General features: G+C 35.5%; 2 protein-coding genes across 2 annotated transcripts in view; both read right to left on the bottom strand.

Moving 5' to 3' along the window:
• LOC138700948 (farnesol dehydrogenase-like) overlaps positions 1-22978 on the bottom strand; it is a 53513-nt gene extending 30535 nt beyond the window's left edge. The window contains exon 1 of the mRNA XM_069827396.1: positions 22922-22978. The gene's annotated coding sequence lies outside the window, so the exon portion shown is untranslated. The remainder of the gene's footprint in view (positions 1-22921) is intronic.
• LOC138700952 (farnesol dehydrogenase-like) lies at positions 1363-22977 on the bottom strand. Its single transcript, XM_069827401.1, has 7 exons — positions 22849-22977; positions 15427-15586; positions 12688-12856; positions 11710-11839; positions 11512-11635; positions 7394-7546; positions 1363-1517 (listed from the first exon to the last, which is right to left on the bottom strand). The coding sequence occupies exons 2-7, from the start codon at positions 15556-15558 to the stop codon at positions 1476-1478; spliced, it is 750 nt and encodes a 249-aa protein (XP_069683502.1). The 5' UTR covers positions 15559-15586; positions 22849-22977; the 3' UTR covers positions 1363-1475.
• Positions 22979-26443: the final 3465 nt, after the last annotated feature.

Here is a 26443-nt window from a genome sequence, read left to right as displayed (position 1 = left end):
ATACAGTGTGGTCTGGTTTGAAACGCCCTTTGTTTAGATATCCCCACAGAAAGAAAATCAGAAGGTGTAAGGTCTGGGGATCGAGCCGGCCAGTTAACTCCAAACCGAGATATTGAACTTCCAAGGAAAAGATTTCTCAACCTCAGTATCTCTGGCAGTATGGGCCGTAGTCTCGTCTTGTTGAGACCAAATACAGTTCCTGTTTATTGCATCTCTAAGGGCCGTATTCATAGACATTCTTAGCGCGGGCTTCCGGTGGATGATCAGCGAACTAATGTTTTTCGTATTCATAAAATGAGGTAGTTACTACAGTGTTAGCGATATGATATAATATGAATCCTGTACAAGTAACCAGTCGATAGCCGGGGCTAGTTTAGCACGCTCGTATCGCGGGCTAGCGAAATGTCTATGAATAGCATCCCAGAAGTTTGCAACATTTGCCAATACCTTTCACCTTCACTGTAGTAACTACCTCATTTTCGTTTTGAAAAAGTATGGACCAATGATGATTCAAACAGAAATGGCACACCTTTTCACTATGTATTGGTCGTTGATGCTGTGCCTACAAAACATTAAATTTTTTCTGCTCTAATATCATTTTACAGTGCTGCTAAACTTGTCAAAGCAAACTTGTCATTTACAATCCTGTCGCAATGAACCATGAGATACAAAGGGAAACACTTGAAATGTGTCATTAAAATTAATAACATCCTAATAAATTGCATTGTTCAAGTCATATCATGAATGTGTTATTTTGACTTTTCTAAATCTTATAGTCACTTTAGAATACCATGCTGAAATTCATCAGAACAAACTTGCGGACTCTGTATCATCCGGTCTATCATTTCTTGTCCACAACGGAAAACGACTTTACACGTTCATCCTTTTATGGTGTTTTGAAAATTGGGCATAACCCTTCAATTCTTGTGCACGTCTGGATATAAAAAGAAGGAATGCTTAAAAAGAAAAATTTAAAGACAGAAATGTTTTTTTACTATTTTATTGGGTTATTTTACGACGCTGTATCAACATCTAGATTATATAGCGTCTGAATGAAATGAAGATGATAATGCCGGTGAAATGAGTCCGGGGTCCAGCACCGAAAGTTACCCAGCATTTGCTCGTAAGACAAAAATAGGGAGGATAAATTAAGAGAGGGATTAAGATGAAAAGACAAATAGTACAATAGAAAAGAAAGAATATGTATGAATAAGTAAAGAAAAAAGTAAGAGACTAGAAGGTAACAAAATTCTTTGTTTCTAGTAATCTTTTCTTTTCCGAAACTGGGATTAGAATCAGAGGGTTGGACACAAGGAGAATTTTAGAACCACAAGGAATATGAAGTAGGAACACATTAAACAGTTGAATTTCTTATTATGTTAATTTATTGATACATTGTTTACAAAATATATAATACAATAAGCGTGACATCTTAAAATGAGGCGAAAATATTTGAGAGTTGTAATGAGAAGACGTCACTCCACCTCTCCCACAGGTTTGATCATAAGCTCGTGTATCTGTAACGATAAAAAAAACACTCTTTCAGAACAGTTTCACAAGGCCAGGGTGCCGTCACAGTCTAGTATACACAGTCACGAAGCTTGAGTTGTGAGGGTACTAAGAACAAAAGACTGTGCAGGTACTATTTCGCATTGTCTGTAATGAGGCGATAGTAGCGATCCTAGTGGTTAGCAACTATCTATGGATGCATATTTACTACGTATTGAGCTTCGTGACTGTATAGAATAGACTATGGTGCCATAGTGAATCAGTACTTAGTTCCATAATGCCTGACAGAAGATGTAAACATTGGCGGCAGAAGAGGACAGAAATATAATTGCTTTTGAACTAATAGAAAAGATCTCATTCCACGCTTGTCTTTTAAGTTGGGCGGTCTGAAGCGTTCTACACCCCTCCAACTTCAAGACAAACGTGGAATGAGACCTTTTCCATTGGTACAATAGCATTTATACTTCTCTCCCCCTCTGCCGGCATATTCACTTCTCCTGTCAGACCTTACGGAACGAGTGTAGTGTAAATATTCACGGAATTCAATTGTTGGTAATAATAATAATAATAATAATAATAATAATAATAATAATAATAATAATAATAGTTCTGCCCCCCATTGAGGGTAGCCATTACGGACTCAATATATCCTCAAAAAAATTATTATACATATGTAAACATAGATATTAAATTTTAAAGAACAGAAACAAAGAAAAGGGCGTGAAAAATTACAATTGCTGTTAATGTGGCACCATGTGATTAATTAGGGCTTGGGCAGGATTTTTTTAACAGAATTATCACAATGTCATCCCTCAGAGATGTTGACAGAGCAAACTGCCGTCGAAATTCTTGGAAAAAACCTGTTATACTGGGTGTTCAGTTCAAAATGTGTCTTGGCTCGCTGTATGCCGTCATGTGGCTAGTTGATGAGCCTAGAGAATTCAATCTTCCTACACTTCCGCAGCTCAGGTGTATAACCTAAGAGGCAGAGAAGATGGCTAGCAAGTACGGCGTTCATTCTGAAGAGTACGTACCGATACGTACGGTAACGCCGGTAGTGGCAGGAATGTGAACTGTTTGGAAATACGTACTGTCGGGATATGGGGAGAGGGTTAAGACGATTACTTACGTGTTTGTTGACATTAACTTCGACGGTCAACATGGATACGGAGCATTTGATTTGTGTTGTGGAATGTTACCGTACGCAACCGATGATAACAAATACCCTGCGTACGACTTGCCGGCGCAAAACACAGTTCGAAAGAGGTTATGGTAGCACACAGACCGTACAGACCGCCATCTGTTGCTACGACGTTCAAGTTATACCGTACACGTTCTCAAGTTCAGATTGAAGAACGCCTTAAATAATAGGCAACTTCTCTAACATATCAGCTGAAACTCGCTTCAAATCGGTGACCCAACAACAGTGACGTCATGACACACTTTGAAATGAACACCCAGTAGTCCTTCGAAACGGGAATACCTTCAGTGATGAACGCAATGACTCTCATATTCATGCTATTCGATTCTAGAATAGCATCTGATGCAAAAAAGAAGGAACAGAAATCACACTGACATCTCCTTCTGTATAGGAGACCGCTTCATACATAGTATTAAAAGAGGAACCCCTAAATATTTCCTTGCTCCTATTCCTGGAGTCACTCCTCCAACTATACAGGTCCCATAATTAATCATTTGCTCAGTATGAAATAGACCTTCTTTTCCCGTTAAACCTTCTATGCATTGCTATAACTTTCTTGCAGTCAAAATGTTTTGAATTGATAATTTTAGGTTTTACGTGTAAAAATTCAGTGGTTTCATAAAGAGGTTCTGAAAAAGGGAAACGGGAGTTAATTTAGAATCCATTAAAAATGAAATAGATTCTTTTTACTCTCCAGTATTTTTAATTATTGATCCTCATTTTTTAAAAACTCTTCCTGAAAAGGAATTTATTTCAGGAAAAGCTGAAATGTTTGAACATGGATTGATTGCAGATGAAAAATTTTGGATGGATATGAAAACCTCTACCGTGGATGAACATAGATAATCTTATTCTCAATGGGTAAATTTAATCCATAAATCCATATTAATAAAAAATAAAATCGTGGAGAAAGACCTCGAGCACCTATGAGCAAGCCGAATACCTCAACGTGAATTAAGGCATATTTCAGCTTGAAATAGTTGACTGTAGGCTCATAGATCGACTTCTTCTCAAGGCGGACCTCGGCTGACTGATGACATTCTACTTCAAAACGTATCGTGGGGTCCACAATGATGCCCTGTTTAGTGTCAGCATTGTACTCTAAAATATCTACTCGTCTCGCTGACCCATTTTCAGCTAGACAGGAGATTTCTTCTTCTACTATCCAGCCCTTATTTCTTAATGCGGCAGCAATTTTGGATCGTACAAGATGATGTCTACAGTTCCTCAAGAGCAATCCCTGATCACAGAATCCCAAGACGTGTGCTAAAGTTTCAATCTCCGGGCAGCCATATACTAATTTAAATTATAAGAGAGTAAAGTTAGATTTTATCCGCAAGCGGACAATTTCCATGAGCGCTTAAAAACTGTTTACTCTCATATGGTATACAGCCCTTGATGCATTTCTGCTATTTAAACCAGAGCATATAAGAACTCAGAGGGTTTGAAATTGAACGGGTTACATCAGCTTCTTGTCTATGTGGATGACGTGAATATGTTAGGAGAAAATCCACAAACGATTAGGGAAAACACGGAAATTCTACTTGAAGCAAGTAAAGCGATAGGTTTGGAAGTAAATTCTGAAAAGACTAAGTATATGATTATGTCTCGTGACCAGAATATTGTACGAAATGGAACTATAAAAATTGGAGATTTTTCCTTGGAAGAGGTGGAAAAATTCAAATATCTTGGAGCAACAGCAACAAATATAAATGACACTCAGGAGGAAATTAAACGCAGAATAAATATGAGAAATGCCTCTTATTATTCGGTTGAGAAGCTTTTATCATCTAGTCTGCTGTCCAAAAATCTGAAAGTTAGAATTTATAAAACAGTTATATTACCAGTTGTTCTGTATGGCTGTGAAACTTGGACTCTCACTTTGAGAGAGGGACAGAGATTAAGGGTGTTTGAGAATAAGGTTCTTATGAAAATATTTGGGGCGAAGAGGAATGAAGTTACAGGAGAATGGGGAAAGTTACACAACACAGAACTGCACGCATTGTATTCTTCACCTGACATAATTAGGAACATTAAATCCAGACGTTTGAGATGGGCAGGGCATGTAGCACGTATGGGCGAATCCAGAAATGCATATAGAGTGTTAGTTGGAAGGCCGGCGGGAAAAAGACCTTTGGGGAGGCCGAGACGTAGATGGTAAGATAATATTAAAATGGATTTGAGGGAGGTAGGATTTGATGGTAGAGACTGGATTAATCTTGCTCAGGATGGGGATCAATGGCGGGCTTATATGAGGGCGGCAATGAACCTCCGGGTTCCTTAAAAGCCAGTAAGTAAGGAAGTATATAAGAACATTTCAATTTTAAATTGTAGACCTACTTTTGGTAATATCTTAATATTGTTTATGAAAGAGTTACTTTGAAAATGTTTTTAGTAAAGTCATTTTTACGTCGTCAACTTAAGTTGAATTGAAACCAGATTAGATAGCAGTACCTGTAATGTATAAATGAGTTTTAACTTATCTTAATGACGCAGTGTTCTCTTTATCAAACTGTTAGCAAATGTCAGAAGTAACTCATTACTTCAGATGTGAAATAACGTTATCTCAAATACTATTATTTCATCCTGTGTTATTTGTTGATTAGAAAGAAACGTTTCATTTATATCTGATCGGTAACTTAGCAACGAAGGAATGTTAATATCATGCAAGGGCTTTAAACAACTCATTATTGATAACTAATTATATTGTATATTAGTAGAGGAATAATTACAGTAAGTAATAGGGTAAGATCAAATGTTATACAGTCTTAGAAAAAAGCTTTTGTCGCGCAAGTACTTGATGTCCCAGAAAGGAGGTAGTGCGCATGATCAGATGACGAGCGACCTGGTTCACAAGAGAACGACTAGTTTTGTTTCGTTATATGTCTGATCATGCGCATTGTCTCCTTTCTGGAACTTATAAAGTATCTGTGGGACGAAACTTTTTTCTAAGACTGTATAATACATTAAAAGTGGCTAAAAGTACATTACATGTTCGTGAGACAAATTATAATTCAATACTTTTGCAAGTACTTACTTACTTACTTACTTACTGGCTTTTAAGGAACCCGGAGGTTCATTGCCGCCCTCACATAAGCCCGCCATCGGTCCCTATCCTGAGCAAGATTAATGCATTCACTATCATCATATCTCACCTCCCTCAAATCCATTTTAATATTATCCTCCCATCTACGTTTCGGCCTCCCCAAAGGTCCTTTTCTCTCCGGCCTCCCAACTAACACTCTATATGCATTTCTGGATTCGACCATACGTGCTACATGCCCTGCCCATCTCAAACGTCTGGATTTAATGTTCCTAACTATGTCAAGTGAAGAATACAATGCGTGCAGTTCTGTGTTGTGTAACTTTCTCCATTCTCCTGTAACTTCATCCCTCTTAGCCCCAAATATTTTCCTAAGAACCTTATTCTCAAACACCCTTAACCTATGTTCCTCTCTCAAAGTGAGAGTCCAAGTTTCACAACCATAAAGAACAACCGGTTATATACTGTTTTATAAATTCTAACTTTCAGATTTTTTGACAGCAGACTGGACGATAAAAGCTTCTCAACCGAATAATAACACGCATTTCCCATATTTATTCTGTGTTTAATTTCCTCCCGAGTATCATTTATATTTATTATTGTTGCTCCAAAATATTTGAACTTCTTCACCTCTTCAAAAGATAAATCTCCAATTTTTATATTTCCATTTCGTACAATATTCTCGTCACGAGACATAATCATATACTTCGTATTTTCGGGATTTACTTCCAAACCTATCTCTTTACTTGCTTCCAGTAAAATTCCCGTGTTTTCCCCAATCGTTTGTGGATTTTATCCCAACATATTCACGTCATCCGCATAGACAAGCAGCTGATGTAACCCGTTCAATTCCAAACCCTCTCTGTTATCCTGGACTTTCCTAATGGCATACTCTAGAGCAAAGTTAAAAAGTAAAGGTGATAGTGCATCTCCTTGCTTTAGCCCACAGTGAATTGGAAACGTATCTGAGAGAAACTAACCTATACGAACTCTGGTGCACGTTCCACTGAGACACATTTTAATTAATTGAACTAGTTTCTTGGGAATACCAAATTCAATAAGAATATCATATAAAACTTCTCTCTTAATCGAGTCATATGCCTTTTTGAAATATATGAATAACTGATGCACTGTACCTTTATACTCCCATTTTTCTCCATTATCGAGGCTTATTTGAAGGATTCGTAACAAGCTATTTTTTTACGGTGATGGGTTGTTAGCCTTTCGCCCAACCCCCAAGCTGGAGGACCACCCCTCATCGGCTGTCCGCGACTGCTTATTCAATATATGCACAGCTACCCTCCATATCTGGAGGCCGTCTCCTCTATCCGCAACCTGAGGACGCGCCATGCCGTGGTGATAGGGACCCGCAATATACTTTTGCAAGTAATACTGAAAAATTTATAGTTTATATGTAAAATAATGTGAAATATTTGAATTGTCATAATTTCTCTGTGAAATTATGTGACATATATAAAATTCTTGAAATGTGTAAAAATATGTTAAATTAAAAATAAAATATAATAACCCTGATGTGGTGATCCGTTTACATTTCTAATTTCTGAGTATCTGTATGGTAGGGAATAGAATATCTATTTACATAGAAAACCTAACTCTACGCTATGCTAGTAGGTGCCCACCTGTACGTGTGGCGGCACTCCCAGTACGTACAGGACGGCATCAGCGACGTCCTCAGCAGCTAAGAACGGCATGTCCTTGAACATTGCCGTCATCTCCGGCGTGGCTCCCGCAGCCTCGCCTATCTCTGTAGTCACGGCTCCAGGACTGACGCTCTGAAACAAAGAACGCGTGTTATGGCAGGACTGCTTGATAAACTACCGTCAGACGATCTAGACGGGCTTAGAACCTCGTACTGCATAGAAGGAAGAAAGGTAGAGATGTTAAGAAACGGTGGAAAAATGAGAAGGATGGCTGAGGAATAGGGTTATAGTAGTAGTTTTATTTTGCCTGGCAGAGTTAATTCCATAAGGCCTTCTCTTCTACTCAACCAGGTTTCAATAATCTATATATATAATTTGAACTGGTAATGGAAATTACGGGACAACAGCTGAACGGATTTTAATAAATGACCTCTCATTTTGAACCTTGGAACCCAACGTTTTCAGAAAAATAGTAGTTTTCAGTGAAATGTCAGTTTTCCTACAAAATGTTTCTATTTTACAAAATCCATCTTTCGTCAGTTTTGAGAACTAATTGCATTTCAAAATAAAACAAAACACACTACAATAAACAATAGACTATTACACGAAGGCCATGACCTGCAGGATTGCCGACGTATTTAGATTTCAAATTGATTTGGTTATTAAAAAGTTCATGACTTGTTACAGGTCTGATTCAGCGGTGTGTAATTTTCTGAGTACAGCTGTGTATTGGATATTAAAATCTACGAAATTTGAGGTGGTTTGATGACATTATTACCATTAGAAATTAATTATTATTATAGTTAATGCCATGATGTTAATATATAAACTACAAAACTTGCGTAAGATAATATATTTATAGTTGTTAATCAAGTGGGGTTGGGTCTTTTTCATATTTTATTTTAATGGCGGTGTGATGTAGATTCAGTATTGGCTCGATAGAGCGCAAAAATTACAGTTCCTGAGAAAAGACGGTATTACTGAGTGATAAAATAAAAGGCCTAGAAAATGTTGTAGTCTCCGAATCATTTCAGCAAGTTTTCTCAGGAGGATAAAATGATTTTACTCTCTACATTTCAAGCTCTACATGCAGCAGCTATACCAAGATGCTTTGTCTATTGTTCGAAAGCATAGCAAACGTGACATTTTTTTTAACTTTCACCTACATTTCACAATGATCTGAAACAGCTATTGCTTTACTCCCACATGTAAAACCCACTGATCGTCCTGACATTGTTACTTGCGTTTTCGCGTTGAAATTCAAAAACTGAAGGTGAATAGGTTCAAGAAAAAGTATTTGGCATAAAAAACCATTCAGAGGGAATATGTTTCATTATTAAGGAAGCAAATAACTTTCAAAATGTTTGCTATTCTTCATTGCAAATACATCTGAAAAATTTTTATTTGAATGTCTAATGAACTTAGTTTGCAGCATTTGCTGCACAAGCCACTAGTATACGTAAAATACAAAATTTTATTATGTGATAGATTACAAAACAAAAAGATACCTTAGAGATTACATAAAATATAATATAAAATTAGAAATAGTCATGATCAGTTGCATAATATAAGGATAGTATAATATAAAGTAGAAAGTTACATATAATCAAAATCAATTATACGAGTAGAATGTAAGGGGAATATATGCAATTTATAATACATAATATACTAATAGGAGAATACATGTGGGTTACAAGACATAAAAAGTTGAATACCAAAAACGTTTCTTATAACCAGCCTTCGAGACTTCGGACCCGATAGAGCAGTTCAGTGGGAAATCCGCATAACGGCGTACTGAGTATAGTGGTAAAGCGTACAGCGGTTGGGGGTACTGTAGAATGAATGCCAACAAATACGCAAAGGAAAACGTTCTGGATTTGAAGGTTCTGACGAATAATTTGGTTTTCATACAAACTGTGTCTGAAACTTACACGGTTAGAGAAGTCGGGGAAAGAGATGCCGGAAGCCCTCTAATTTAGAAAATGATGCAGAGATTTAATGAGACATCAAGTACACCGGTTACTGAACGTGTAAAATAGAAGTTGAAATCAATTTTATGTAAAAATAACGGATATGGAACATTGTGTAACATAAACAGCAAATTAGTGGACATAGAGTCACCCGAGAATGAAGGACTGTCTCTTAGGGTGGTATTCATAGACATTTCGCAGCACGCGCTACGAGCGTACTAAGCTAGCCCCGTCTATCCACTGGTTACTAGTACAGAATTCAAATCATATCCTATCGCTAACACTGGTGTAATGTATATTTACTTTCAGAATATACATGTGTGTGTTTCCCCATACTACCGTACTCTACTCTAAATAGCAACGTTGTTACCTCAACACATCTCTATCTACATGCAGCGAGTCAACAACCTATAGTGCATGCACAGTAAACTTATTGTATCGGGTCCAAAGTCTCGAAGCCTGCTTATAACATACTGATACAAACGATTGAGTAATATATCAAGATAATAAAGAATAAAAAAAAACAGGACGACAGAGGAAAACAGAGGAGAATAAAATAATAACTGGGTTATTTAAGATTATTTAGAAACTCCCGCAAGAGTGTAGTTCTGTTCAATAAAAACATTTCTACAGGGTGTTAAAAAATTGAACATTTTCAGAGGTGATAGTAGGTAAGGCAAGAAAGTATAATAAAAATGCATCCTAAAATTAATATCTTTCGAGATATGAGTACTTGTTCATCAGCATCATAGGATGTGTGCAATGTGATTTGCATTAAAAAAGAACTTTCATTGTTAAGAGAGGCAGTAGTATTCAGCAAATCAAAGAAAGATAAAAAATTATATAATTTATAATATATAACTTACAATTGTTTATTTACTGTATATTTATGTCAAGAACTACCTTTGCTGGGCATCTAACGTGTGTGCACTTTTCTGAGAGTCATTACTTACTTACTTACTGGCTTTTAAGGAACCCGAAGGTACATTGCAGCCCTCACATAAGCCCGCCATCGGTCCCTATCCTGAGCAAAATTAATCCACTCTCTATCATCATATCCCACCTCCCTCAAATCCATTTTAATATTATCTTCCCATCTACGTCTCGGCCTCCCTAAAGGTATTTTTCCCTTCGGCCTCCCAACTAACACTCTATATGCATTTATGGATTCGCCAATACGTGCTACATGCCCAGCCCATCTAAAACGTCTGCATTTAATGTTCCTAATTATGTCAAGTCAAGAATACAATGCGTGCAGTTCTGTGTTGTGTAACTTTCTCCATTCTCCTGTAACTTCATCCCTTTTAGTCCCAAATATTTTCCTAAGCACCTTAATCTCAAACACCCTTAACCTATGTTCCTCTCTCAAAGTGAGAGTCCAAGTTTCACAACCATAAAGAACAACCGGTAATATAACTGTTTTATAAATTCTAACTTTCAGATTTTTTGACAGCAGACTGGATGATAAAAGCTTCTCAACCGAATAATAACAGGAATTTCCCATATTTATTTTGTGTTTCATTTCCTCCCGAGTATAATTTATATTTGTTACTGTTGCTCCAAGATATATGAATTTTTCCACCTCTTCGAAGGATAAATCTTCAATTTTTATATTTCCAGTTCGTACAATATTCTGGTCACGAGACATAATCATATACTTTGTCTTTTCGGGATTTACTTCCAAACCTATCTCTTTACTTGCTTCCAGTAAAATTCCCGTATTTTCCCTAATCGTTTGCGGATTTTCTCCTAACATATTCACGTCATCCGCATAGACAAGATGCTGATGTAACCCGTTCAATTCAAAACCCTCTCTGTTATCCTGGTTTCTAAAGGTCATTATAATTAAAAAAATAAAACGGATGACTTATAAGGGAAGAATGATGACGTGCTAATTACAGAAGGATATATGTCAGAAATATAAAGAACAGTTAAGGTAATAGAGAGGAAAGACGACTGTAAACGTTCATAATGGAAATAGAGGAGACATGTCAAAAGGCACGCATTTGGAAGACAAAGTCAGTCCTCTTGATTACATTGAGAAGATCTTGGAGCTGTGATTTAAATGAAACTGCAATATCTTAATGCAAGCGAGGTTCGAGAAGACAAAGAACAAGATATACTCACAGTGACTCGGATCTTTGACTTTTGGTTCACTAGCTCACGACGAAGACCTTCGGTGAGGGCTGTTACTGAGTGTTTGGACGCGGAACACATGGCGAATTGGTATATCACCTTATGTCCTGAAACACTGCATCAAGTGACGTCGTTAGCTTTAGCGTTCTAAGCATGTAAATCAGCATTAAGGACAGACATGTCACTAACCCGTTGATGTGTATGATGTGACCGTCGTCCACGCCTTTCTCCTTCATGGACTGCAGAGCCTCTTTGGTGCATATGCTGAGGGCCAGAACATTGAGGTCAAAAATCTTCCTCCAGTTCTCCACAGGACCATCTGAAGAACACAGTCATATTAACGTACCTATTAGGTAGGAGGCCTACAGAATCGCTATGACTGTAATTTTGTGTACGTTGTTAATTACAATTGAACCTTAGAGTCAGTCTTGTTATGTGGAGTTAACACAATCTATGTTAACTATATGTGGTTGCTAGGATACGAAATCGTGATAATAATAAAATTGACATAAGCAAATCGCTGTTAAGTTCATTTTATGTGCATTATTAATTACAATTGAACCTTAGAGTCAGTCTTGTTATGTGGCGTTAACACAATCTATGTTAACTATATGTGGTTGCTAGGATACGAAATCGTGATAATACTAAAACTGACATAAGCAAATCGCTGTTAAGTTCATTTTATGTGCATTATTAATTACAATTGAACCTTAGAGTCAGTCTTGTTATGTGGCGTTAACACAATCTATGTTAACTATATGTGGTTGCTAGGATACGAAATCGTGATAATACTAAAACTGACAGAAGCAAATCGCTGTTAAGTTCATTTTATGTGCATTATTAATTACAATTGAACCTTAGAGTCAGTCTTGTTATGTGACGTTAATATTATCTAGGTTAATTACATATGGTTGCTAGGATATGAAATCGTGATAATACTAAAAGTGATATAACAATCTACGTGAGTTACCTGGTATCTGGCTACTCGAATGCATGATCGTAATAATGAAATTTATTTAAGATGATCTCCTCCAAATTTAGAGCTTATTCGTTAATAATTTGTTAGTTTGTTATTCAGGTTGGTCACATTTGCTAATCTGTAATATTTGGTGCACTTGTGTATTATTACACCACTATGAAGTTCTTGTCGTAATACATACAACCTACCTCTCAACGTGTTGATAGAGGCAACTCCGGCATTGTTGATCAAAATGTCGGTTCCTCCGAGGTTATCCTTCACCCACTTGAAAGCTTCCTTAACTTCTTCCTCTTTGGTGACGTCGCACTTAATTGGGTACAGCTTTCCAGGCGCTGATTTCAAAGACTTCTCTAACTCCTGTAAAAAGCATCTGTGAAGGTAAATTTGTTCTGCGAGTGGGTACTTTCTTGGGGTGATTTTCCTGTGTTCTATGCTAGAGAAAGGTGTTGGGGAATACTTTTCTGTAAGCAGTAAATGTTTATTTATTTTTCATTATAATCTCCCGTCTTCATCTTCACAATGTTTCATTTTTCTCTCCAAAAATGTTATTATTTTTCTATTGGCAAAATCATAAGAAACGTAAAAATACAAATGCTGCGTTTATTATAGCACATGGACGATCATTAAAATTTGAAGGAAATTGTTTTATTATACTATGCACATGTCTTGTAGGTCAACGCAGAAGGTCTTAAATTGATTTTAATTGTTCGGTGAAAATACTGGCATAGGCCTATAACTCGAATTCTTGTATGTGTATGTATTTATTCACACTGCAAATGGGTATATACCCGGTGGCAGTGGTAACTAATTACACTGAATAATGACAATTAATAATAAACACAACTAATAAAAACAATAATTAATGATAATAGTAATAATAATAATAATAATAATAATAATAATAATAATAATAATAATAATAATAATGAGCATCCGAAATTAAATGAAGCATGGTCACTTAAAGTAACATTTAAAGTAATTCTAATTTGTATCTTAACCCTAAGTTCGAACTAAGACCCACGAGTGTGACAGGTTCATACCTGCACAAGTACCTTTAGGCACTACACTTATTTCGCTGTCAACTGATTGCACTGATTCTACCTGATTTCACTAACACTTCTGACCATTTCACTGTTCAAATACTTTGCACAGCCACTTTACGGACACCAACACACTTCACTTACACAATAGACTTCACTGCACTGACACTACACACTTCACTGACACAACACACTTCCTCAGTGATAGAACACTTCAAATAACAAGATATCAATTACACCCTTTAAGTAGTGTGTATAATATACTACCGTCTATTAGTAAAGTCCTTAAGCCTATTTTTAAATACATTTTTGGTTATTGGTAAAGCCTTTAGTAAAGGTAAAGCATTCCAGTCCCTGATAGTACGATTGAGAAAAGAAAAATTTTCCAGTGTCCGTCCTCTGTCTTCTTTCCCTCAATTTATATCAGTGGTCGTTCCTTGAAGAGTAATTGGGCGGCTGCAACCTATTTTTTATTTCTCTCCAGGCAGGCTCACCTCTGTATGTTTTGAACAGTGCGCATAATCGAATTCGCGTTCTCCGGTCCGTAAGTGTGTCCCATTTTAATGGTGAATTATTACGACAACGCTTGACAGCCCGTTTTTTTGTCTTTTCCAGTGACTTAACATGTTCTAATCTGTAAGGATCCCAACATGCAGCAAGCTGGAATTACCGCGGCTTACACTTAATAATAATACCAATAATTAATACAAATAATTAATACTAACAATAATTTATAATAATAATAATAATAATAGTAGTAGTAGTAGTAGTAGTAGTAGTAGTAGTAGTAGTAGTAGTAGTAGTAGTAGTAGTAGTAGTAGTAGTAGTAATAGTAGTAGTAGTAGTAGTAGGGAATATCCTAAATGCAATGAAGCACGATCACTTAAAATAACACTTAAAATAAATCTAATTTGTATCTTAAATCTAAGTTCGAACTAAAACCCACGAGTATGATATGTTCATATCTGCTCAAAGTACCTTTCCACATTACACTCATTTCGCTGTCAACTCACTCATTGCACTGGAACTACGACACATTTCACTGTTTCTATCCTGATTTCACTAACACTTCGAAAACATTTCACTGTTCAAATACTTTGCACTGCCACTATAAACCATAAAGCTTCCCTGACAGGAACACGTTTCACTGACACAACACACTTCGCTGACACAACACACTTCACTGACACAACACACATCACTGACACAACATAATTCTTCACTGATACAACACTTCAATAACAAAATATCATTTACATCCTTTACATATTGTGTTTAATTACCGTCTATTAGTAAAGTCCTTAAGCCTATTTTTAAATACGTTTTTGGTTGTTGGTAAAGCCTTTAGTAAGTCTGCAGGTAAAGCATTCCAGTCCCTGATAGTACGATTGAGAAAAGAAAACTTTCCAGTGTCCGTCCTCTGTCTTCTTTCCCTCAATTTATATCAGTGGTCGTTCCTTGAAGAGTAATTTGGCGGCTGCAACCTATTTTTTATTTCTCTCCAGGCAGGCTCACCTCTGTATGTTTTGAACAGTGCGCATAATCGAATTCGCGTTCTCCTGTCCGTGAGTGTGTCCCATTTTAATGGTGAATTATTACGACAACACTTGAGAGCCCGTTTTTTAATCCTTTCCAGTGTCTTTATATGTTCTAATCTGTAAGGATCCCAACATGCAGCACCATATTCCATTACTGGACGAACTAGTGATTTATATGCAATCTCTTTGGATTTATCAGAGCCTTTCCTTAGTACCCTCATCACAAAGTGTAACGCCCTCCATGCCTTTCCCGCATATAGTTTGAATATTGAGCTCAACCACAACAGGAAAATAAAATTGACTAGATAATAGTTTGTTTTGATTTATAATTCTTGTAAGATTTTCTCACCTGTACTCTCTCCACCCTTCTCGCCAGTCCGACGACTTTGAGTCCTTTCTTGACCAGTTCCTTCGCGATGGCTGCTCCTATACCGGCACTGGCCCCTGTCACCACGGCAACACGTCCAGACCAACGTTCCATTTCTTGTTTATTTGACAGTGGCTGAAAACTGAATGCATACAGGTATACAATCTTTAAAAGTGTACAGTACATTCACTTTTGAGCACTATAAATAAGGTAAAAAATTATTTTTTTCTTAAAAACCAGAAAGTGTATTAATCGCTGAATTGATATCATAAATATTCATCGCTTCTAGTTTAAGAAATAATAATAATAACAATAATAGTAATAATAATAATAATATAAATATAATAATAGCATAATAAAACCGACACTAAACAACATGAAAATAATACAATAATAGAAAAAAGAAAGTAAAATACATTGGAATATAGTAAAAGCAACTCATTTAGTACAAATGGTTAAAATGGAAAACTTAAGGTAGAATATAACAAAATGGAATGTAATAAAATAATAATAAAAAAGAAAAGAAATGCCAATTTTAAATAAAATTCACAATAAAAGGCTATGATAATAAATTCATCAGCTGATAAAGAGAACAAAGAGGGGAAAGGAAGGAAAGAAATATATAGCCTATATTTTTACAAAACTATGGCAGAGAAAAGGGCTTATAACTGAAAGGAATCTGAATTGAAAAAGGACAATTTTAATTTATTTTTGAAACTAGACAATGTCCGATAGTTTCTGACTTGTTGTGGTAGAGAGTTCCAGAGATGAGCTGCAGAGACCGTGAAAGATGAAGAGTAGAAGGATGTTCTGTGTTTAGGAATGGAGAGTGTGATATGGTGTTGTGAGCGAGTATCTATTTCGTGATATGAGGACAAATGTTGAAAACGAGAAGCTAGGTAGCTAGGGTTAGAGGTTTGAAGAATATTGAAGAGTAAACTGAGATGTGAGACGGACCCAGGACAGCATATTTAGTGAAGGTGTGATAGGTCAGGTCTACGGACGTTGCAAATAAATCGAACACATGCATTATGAACACGCTGTAGTCTGTCTGTCAATCTCATGTTAAGGTCAGTGTAGAGAGAGTTATATTCAGATATAAAAAAACTTGTAATTATCGGTAATTCCTCGTAAATATCCGTTATAGCATATATGGCAAAGGCAGTGGGAAAGGTTTCTCACATAATTTCGCTATTTCTTAGTATATTTGTATGATTCCTTTTCCAATCTATTCTTAAATCTTATATCTAGAAAATGTACCAGAATCAGTTTTGTAACATAAATAATTTAAATAATATATAGGTCTATCATTAATTCTCCTGAAGGTCACAAAATTCAGTATTCATGAGTTTTTTTTTTATATTTATCACATAGAGGCCTCCAAAGACGGCCATTTTCTCCCCTCACCCCCCCCCCCCTCACCCAGCCCCTCACGCATCTTGTCTAATCAGTTTCCTTACTTTCCTTGCAGTAATGAACTTTTCAAATTTTACACTATTGTATTATACAGGGTTAGTTAAAACTTCCGCACCACCTAAATAACTTTTGAAGCATACGGTTCAGTGACATGAAATTTGATATGTGGGGATAACCATATACTAAGAACTCAATAATGGTATTACCGAGTTTTTTCTACTTCCGGTTTAACCAGAAGTAACTCCAACTCTCTTATTTTAAATGGAACACCCAATATATTTTTTTTATTTTTGAATAGTGCTCATTAAGAGCTTTTCAAAAAGTACCCACACTCGATACTTCTGTACAAATTCAGTGTTGCTAAGTCAAGAAAACAGGAAAAATGTATCCAATATTAAAATAATAAAATACTCCTTTCCTAACAAAAACAAAACAAAGCTAGCTCACCTTCTAAATTATGTGTTCAAATCGGTGACCCTCAGTTGCTTTACAATGTGTCACTCGATCATTGAAACCATTTAAGGACAGATTTAACCAGGCTTTAGGAATATCTTGCACCACTTCCATTTTTATTTAGCAACACTGAATTTGTACAGACGTATCAAGTGTGGGTACTTTTTTAAAAGCTCTTAATGAGATTTATTCAAAATTAAAATATATATATATATATATATATATATATACATTATATATTGGATGTTCCGGGTAAACCGGAAGTAGAAAAAACTCGGTAATACCATTATTGAGTTTTAGCATATGATTATCCTCACATACCAAGTTTCATATCACTGAACCGTATGCTTCAAAAGTTATTTAGGTGGTGCATTTATTATTTTAATATTCGATACACTTTTCTGTTTTCTTGACTTAGCAACACTGAATTTGTACAGAAGTATCGAGTGTGGGTAATTTTTTAAAAACTCTTAATTAGGTTTATTCAAAAATAAAAAAAATATATTGGTTGTTCCATTTAAAATAAAAGAGTTGGAGTTACTTCCGGTTAAACCGGAAGTAGAAAAAACTCGGTAATACCATTATTGAGTTCTTAGTATATGGTTATCCTCACATACCAAGTTTCATACCACTGAACTGTATGCTTCAAAAGTTATTTAGGTAGTGCATTTATTATTTTAATATTAGATACACTTTTCTGTTTTCTTGACTTAGCAACACTGAATTTGTACAGAAGTATCAAGTGTGGGTAATTTTTGAAAAGCTCTTAATGAGGTTTATTCAAAAATAAAAAAAAATATATATATATATTGGGTGTTCCATTTAAAATAAGAGAGTTGGGTTATTTCCGGTTAAACCGGAAGTAGAAAAATCTCTGTAATACCATTATTGAGTTGTTAGTATATGGTTATCCCCACATACCAAGTTTCATTTCACTGAACTGTATGCTTCAAAAGTTATTTAGGTGGTGCGGGACTTTTAACTGACTCTGTATACTTCTTGATTTAAATTCAGGAATCCGTCCCTGAACACGAATTCTACTCTTTCAGGGGTGAGCTAAAGTTTTATCTGTTCATATTATATTTTATGTTACAATTATTAGAAAAATAAATACACAAATAAAAGTGAAATTTATAAGTTGTATGATTATGTATAGTCTTAGACACAAGAAATGGTCGCTCTCCTGTAGAGTGAATTTGTCTAATTTCACTTCGGGCAGGGCCTGGTTGACACTACTAGGGGAGGGATGTTTATTTTGCATGTAATTTACTCTTTGAATATATCTTCGTTATAGATTATTCATAAGTAGACAGTGGATGCGGGATGACTTAAGGAAAAGTGAAGTTGTTTCGTATCGGAGTATATGGCACGTGCCGCGCCGTCCGTCTTTTGTGTACCTGTCGAGTACAGCAGCGTACAAAATAAATGAACCCCGGTCCGTTCATAGTAACATTGCAACGCAATGTGCAGTTGTGTTAATCTGTTCAAGTATTTAGTACGCGTTGAATATGTTGTGCTGATCCATTCATATTGGCAAAACGTTAAATTCGCTCAGAGATACGAAATGCAATTAAGAAGTATGAGAGTGACATTTTATGTATTAACGAAGACAATATCGTGTGTAATGTATGTAAAATTGAAATGAAAACCAGAACAACTCAGGCTATAGAGAAACATTGCAACACTACATCGCACAGGAAATGCGTTTAAAAGAAATCTGGGGAACCATCATCATCATCATCATCATCATTATCATCATCATCTAGTCACAGTCTACTATATACAGTCGCGAAGCTCAATATGTAGTAAAAATGCAAACATGGGTAGTTGCCCACCACTAGGATCGCTACTATCGCCTCATCATCACAGATCTCTCCTAGCAGATGACAAAATATGTTACACTTTCGTTGTCGTGTTCTTTTGGAAAAATTAGAACCTTCCTTCCATTATTGAAATTTTGAATGGATAAAGTTCTTTTATTATTTTAATGAAGTATATTAAATTCCACCATAAACTCGAAGATACCTGCAAAAATAGGTTAATATTATTTTTGTTTGTGCAAAACGAACTGAAATTTACTATAATAGCTTCACTCATTCAAGATTATAGCGATAATTAACTATGAAACCAATAAATATTAATTTGCATTTCCCTTTACAACAATAATAATGGAAATATGAATTAATGGAGTAACTTACGTGTACCGGTACTTGTAGTGTAAACTTAAGAAGTTAACAAAGTGGGATGAGGTTAAGCAATAATAATGACACCAGAATTGGAAATAAAACGTGATCAATAAATTTTATTGTAACAGACTTACTTTTTCTACGTCTCTAGTAAAGTAACAAATAAAAATAACAACAAAATTAAGAGCTATAATTAAAAACATATCCTTTGAAAAAAAGAAAGTAGGCCTAAGTTGTCTGAAAATGTACAATTTGTTTCTCAGCTGCAGGTAATAACAGAACAGGTTTATTTGAAACATCAAATAAAGTTGGAACTGCATTCCAGATTAATTTATTTTTGTTTTCATTCATAAATTGTGTGTTTTCGAAATGAAGAGAACAAAACTTTATATTATTATAAAGATATGCTTCATTCTTTGTCATTAGATCTTCCCTCCTGCTGTTTATTAACCACTTTTTGCATCTAGAAGTAAAATAAGAAATAGATGTTAGGATTTATCTGCACGAGCATCAATGCGAAATACGCAACGACCTAGCACTCGATGGAAATACGACTCAGTCCACTCTAAATCCAAAGTCGACCGTGGACAGTCTATTGTTTCTAGTTGCTAACCACTTGGAGAGCTTTATCGCGATATTTGCAAAAAATCACCTCAAGCTTCGCGACTGTATATAGTAGACTGTGATTTAGTTGTGCGGGTCTAAACGACACGTGCAACATGATGCTCAGTACAAATATTCCTCTAAAGAAATTGAGTTATCCCCATTTTAGAGTTTTTCTTCAGAAATTCTCTCGATACAAAAACTGTTTAAGCGATAGGCGAAGACGATTCAGCTTCGACAACTTACGAGAATATATCGTCGTTTACTGAAACGCTGGTAATTGCATCAATGATGACGAGGACTGAACTTGCAAGGTATGTACTACAGTACGTTATTTTTCTTTTCCTTCTGACTGTACGGAGATACAGTAGCATGTTGACGTCGTCTGTTTACGTTTGAAACCTGTTGAGCCAATGCGCAATGGTCTGAATGAAAAAAAAAGTAACATATAGTACACTGTGTCCGGGACAATGAAAATGAAATTTACAGCAAATGAAAGAGGGACATTTTAAGTTTTATGTGTGATGTTGGCAACATTTTGTCATTGTTGTTGACATAGCTGTAATTAAAATGGCGTTCACAGTGCAACAAAAAGTTCAATGCTGCTATTGGCTTGCCGAATTCAAGTATCCGAAGATAGTGGAGAGAAGATTTAGACAACAGTGGCCTGAGAAGCAACCACCAGATAGGCACACAATAACAACTTGGCATAGAAAGCTTCTTGAGGGAAAACACCACGCGGGAAGAAAGTGACAGAAGCGCAAGTCGACAGAATTCAGCAAGCTTTCCAACGGAGCCCGTCTAAGTCTGTTCGCCGTGCCAGCAGGGAACTTGCAATTCCAAAGTCAACTATCCACGATGTTCTGCACAAGAGGTTACGTCTGGTCGAGGTGGACCTATAGCATGGCCTCCCAGATCCCCAGACTTAACCCCACTGGACTTCTTTTTTTGGGGATACATAAAAGACATTGTGTACAAGACTGTAGTGGCAGATTAGGAGGATCTGCGTCGGAGAATTGTCGCTGCTTGTGCAACTGTCACTCCAGAGATGTTACGAAACACATGGCAAGAACTTGAATATCGCCTGGACATCTGTCGTGCACACATATACGTTTATTAGTGGTCATTCGAAACTTTGGAAGTCCCTTTGCAATTCCCGCAAACAGCATTTTCATCCATCAATTATTTGGTGAGTTATTAAACTTTCTTATTGGTAAATTTTGTCCCGGACAGCCTGTAAATATGCACCTACATTCAACGATAAGTCATCCCGCATCCAGTGTCTACGAATAACACTTGACCTAAAATAAAAACAAACAGAAAAAGGAACAAAGAAACTAAAGAATGGGAAAGTAGAGCGCAGTCATGGATAAGAAATTCCTTCACGTGTGAACCTAAGCTCTCACGGGATGAACCGAAGTCTTCCGAAGGGCACTTAGCGGTCGACAGCCGGTCAGTGTTTTTTGTCTAAGTCTTTACATGTACGTAACAAATTTTGCACACATTAGGTATCATGACATATTGTATAACTGTTATTATAGTTATTACTAGCCGTACCCGTGCGCTCCGCTGCACCCGTTAGAAATAAATATAAAGTAATCACATAATTAAAATAGGACGTTTGATCCAGGGAACATTCGTGTTTGATAGAAGGATAAGTCGTTTATTATGTTACTTAATTTAAATTGTATTTGCATAATTAAAATGCGATCATTTTGATCCAGAGACCACTCATTTGGTCATAAAAATTATTTTAGGAAATGCAGGAAACGAATGTACAGAATAGCCTATCAAGTTTTCTGTGCTTAAGAAGCTATTTTAATCTTACCTGTCCTCGATTCACTCAGAAGTTACTGTAATAACATTATAGCATTATGTCCATCTAGAGAAACTACACTTTCCAATGGTGAATTAATAATTAATTATACAAATCGGTTAATTTAGCTTCCGATATTACTTCATAACAAACGCAGAAACATTATCTGTAGGCTATCTTTCATAGCTTTCGATTGTTGCTGTCCAAGGCCCCTTATAGACGAAGTCATTTGTTTTTTAATTCATTACACTGCCTTAGATGGCAGTTATTTTAATTTTAAAACTCATTTATCTCATTAAATATCAGTCCTATCAAAATTTTTTAAAGAATAAAACTTATCGGAAATTATTTTTAAAGAAACGTTTGTTATGTAACATTTTTCACAAAAATCAATCATAAGCGAGATATTTCGATTTATTTAATTCAGGCCCCCTTATAATCCCCTTTTAAATAATGTATTTTGAATGCCATATAGCCAAAAATCTAAGTTACAACGAACTTAATTTATATTCCAATTTTCATCGAAATCCGTTCAGCCATTATCGCGTGAAAAGGTAACAAACATACAGACAGACAGACAGACATACAGACAAAAATGTCAAAAAAGCGATTTTCGGTTTCAGGGTGATTAATTATATATGTTAGGACCAATTATTTTTGGAAAGTCGAAAATTACCAGAAAAACTTAGGCTACAGATTTATTATTAATATAGATTTCTAACACTGTTTACGAATATATGAAGTTAGATTTGAAAGAGGTATTGAGAGGTGTTAGTCCTTCATTTTGCTGGTGATTCTGACTGTGCGAATGTTATTAAACAGCATTTCATACTGAGATTCTGTCATTAGTACACTTTTTATGCATCCCTCATATAAATGCTATCCAGAGGTGCAATAGAAAACTTAGAAATCTGAAGTTATTTTACTTACGAATATCCAGTACGAACCCGAAGAGTGAAACTACAGTGTTTATAATATTTCTCTGCTGCTATGATAGATTCGCCTCGTTGCCTTGGTGCTGCTCCAGCTGATACTGACTATTGATGTGGGCTATCAGTTCATACTTACGTAACGACATGAGATTCTGCTGAGTAATGTGATGCCAGATCATTCTGATTGCACAAAGTTACTTAAAAGAAATTTAAAGAGAAATAAGAAATTAGGAACATCAGAAATATTAAGAGAACATTCGAAATTACTCGTAATGAAAGTAATTAGACGTCAAGGTGACACATACTTTCTTCGTATTGTATTGTATTGTATTTATTAACATTCCATGGTATTCATACATGCTTACAGCTAGAATATGGAACAAGTCAAAAAACTTAATACTATTATAAAATCTTAATTTATAGTCACAGTCTAGATGACATATAGCCTATATAGACGAGATTTACAATATAGTCTACTACAGACGTGCACAAATTATTAACAAAATTGAACATTTTTATTATATATTTTTACAAAATATGATTCTTCAATTTAGAATACAGTTGAAATTTTTGTGTATTTCCAAATTATTAGCAAAATTGAAGATTAGTGTTGCATATTTTTCAAAATTTAACTCCTCAATTTGGACTACATTTGATATTTTTGCATATTTACAAATTATTAGCAAAACTGAAGATTTTTATTGTATATTTTTACAAAATTCGATACTTCAATTTGGACTATAGCTGACATTTTGGATATTTCCAAATTATTAGCAAAACTGAAGATTTTTGTTTCATATTTGTACAAAATTTGACTCTTCAATGCAGTTGACATTTTTGCTAATTTACAAATTATTAGCAAAATTGAAGATTTTTATTATATATTTTTACAAAACTTGACTCCTCAATTTAAACTACAGTTGACATTTTTGCATATTTCTCTCTACTGTAATGATGGAAATATCCAAAATTGTCAACTGTAGTCTAAATTGAAAAGTCAAATTTTGTAAACAAAATATCATAAAAATCGTCAATTTTGTTAATAATTTGTCCACGTCTGTAGTACAACACATAGTTTTAGTATCAATTTCATTAATTGTTATTGAATGTCATGAATTCACCTACAGAATAGAAGGCATGAGAAATTAGGTACTTCTTTAATTTGGCCCTAAATAATTTTATGTTTTGAGTTTCATTTTTTATATCGATAGGGAGGCTATTAAACATTTTTACTGCCATATAACGCACTCCTTTTTGATAGCACGATAGACTTGCCGATGGAGTATGAAAGTTATTTTTTGACGTGTATTTATGCTATGAACTGTTGAATTAGTTACAAAGTTTTCACGATTACATACGAGGAAGACTATTAATGAAAAGATATACTGACAAGCCATGTGTCTTAATTTATTATTATTAATAATAATAATAATAATAATAATAATAATAATCCGTGGCGCTACAGCCCACGAAGGGGCAAGAACGACTAGCCAACAGCTGGCCTCACGTCCACATGCCGAAGCAGAAGTGGACGATCATCCAAGCAGAATGGAGGTATCGTGTGGTTAGGACGATGAGCCCCCCAGCCGTTATAGCTGGTTCTCGTAACCGGATTTCGCTACCTATCGTAGCTCCCCAAGTGCATCACGATGCTGGGTGAGCACCGGTCCCATACACTGGCCGAAATTTCATGAGAAAATTTCTTTCCCCATGAGGACTCGAACCAGCGCGCATTCCGTAACGCAAGTCCTAGGCAGGTTGCCTTAGACCACGATGCCACGGCACGGGATGTTAATCTATTAGGGTGCTATTCATAGACATTTTGCTAGCCCATGCTACGTGCGTGCTAAACTAACCCCGGCTATCGACTGGTTACTTGTGCATGATCCATATCATACCTTATTGCTAACACTGGTGTATGAATACGAAAAACGTTAGTTCGCTGATCATCTACCAGAAGCCCGCGCTAAGAATGTCTATGAATATGACCCTAAGAAATGATAAATTTCTCGCATGTTGCGTATGATATTTGTGAGTGTTTAATGCCTACGCACTTCACTTACGTGATTCGGGTTCTGCATACTGCGGATAGATGGCAGGAATGTGACACATTTTAAAGTTGCATACCACTTCGGCGGACCACGTTATGCATGATGTGTAGGGCTATGAAGAGTTATGTCATGTACCCTGGGGTGAGTGCATTGCGTATGATATTGTTTTAGTGTACTTCCTTGAATTTTATTCAGAAGTAACTGCCGGATCCTGCAACATCCGGTCTGTCCTTTTGACGTTCACCGTTTTATGGTTTTTAAAAAAGGGCGTAGCGTCCGATTTCTGTGCACGTATGAATATAAAAAGAAGGAATTTATGAAAAACTTGCAATACAAAAAATACTTAAAAAGGAAATTTTAAAAGGGAGAAATAGCAAGCATGAAAGGAGAGAGGTCAAGATAAAAAAACAAATAGTGCAACAGGAAAGAAAATAATGTATAAAAACAAGTAAAAAAAAACTAACAGATTATAAGGTGACTTAATTCTTTGTTTCTAGTAGGCCCAATTATATAAAACTCCCTGACTAAAGATCAACTTTAATCGAAGATCGAAAAGTGAACCGAGTTCAGACACTTCTTCTATTGTATAAAACTTTTCTGCGATCAAATTACCTTGGTTCAAATGCAATCTAAGTTCACGTGAAAAGGATTTGGCAACATCGCATAAACAGGTGAAATATGTGATGCGCGGGCCATGTTGTACAGGTTTGTTCAGTGTTGCCAATTTAGCGACTTTACCTCTTTTTCAACAACAATTTCTTTTAACTTTTATATTGCCTAAATAGGGATTTAGCGACCTTTCTAGCAACTCATAGTGACGAAATTTAATCTTTCTTTGTTGATAATGAGAAATCTAGCGACTTTACAACTACTTTTTGGCGACTTTCCGTACACTTTGTTGGAGACACTGGTTTGTTTTGTGCAATGTAAATAATGGCGGATAATAAGAAGAAGGTTGGCTGTTCTCTAAATTGTTATCATGTTAAGGTGCTTGATACTGCTAAACATAATAAAGCTTTATAAAACGACAATTTTCGTTTAGTAATACAGTTAATTGAAAATTTATGAATGTACCTATCATATCCATTAATAATTAAGGTTGTTATAAACATAATATAATTATAGGTTATGATATTTGATACTGCTGAACACGATAGAGCCTTATAAAATATAAGATTGTTTGTGTATTAAGGCAAGAAATTGAAATATATATATATATATATATATATATATATAAATATACCTACCATACCTATTAATATTAATATTAATATTAATATTAATAATAATAATGGATATTTTATTTGCACAATCTGTCACTCGTATATTTCAAACAGAAAAGAAATAACTGAACTTGGATCATCTAACTTAATCGGAGAAATTTCTTCAGTCAAAGTTGACTTTAGTTTGAGACAAATTAATCTCAGATTAGACTTTATACAACACAAAATTCAAAGTTCAGCTAGAACAAGGATCAATTTAACCTCTGATCTAAGATTAAATGGTTTATACAATCGGTCCGTAGTCTTCACTTTCCTGAAA

This window comes from Periplaneta americana, chromosome 6 (genome assembly GCF_040183065.1).
Source record: "Periplaneta americana isolate PAMFEO1 chromosome 6, P.americana_PAMFEO1_priV1, whole genome shotgun sequence".
Classification (NCBI taxonomy): Eukaryota; Metazoa; Arthropoda; class Insecta; order Blattodea; family Blattidae; genus Periplaneta; species Periplaneta americana.
The sequence above is the reverse complement of the archived record's forward strand: the minus strand, read 5'-3'. Positions and strand labels throughout refer to the sequence as shown.

What these genes read in the sequence shown, in the direction of transcription:
- LOC138700952 (XM_069827401.1), bottom strand. Translation starts at nt 15,558, where the DNA reads ATGGAACGTTGGTCTGGACGTGTTGCCGTGGTGACAGGGGCCAGTGCC. An exon ending in GAAGGGTGGAGAGAGTACAG is followed by an intron (nt 12,857 to 15,426) that starts GTGAGAAAATCT and finishes TGCTTTTTACAG; the next exon opens with GAGTTAGAGAAGTCTTTGAA. An exon ending in GAGTGCCGCCACACGTACAG is followed by an intron (nt 1,518 to 7,393) that starts GTGGGCACCTAC and finishes TTATCGTTACAG; the next exon opens with ATACACGAGCTTATGATCAA.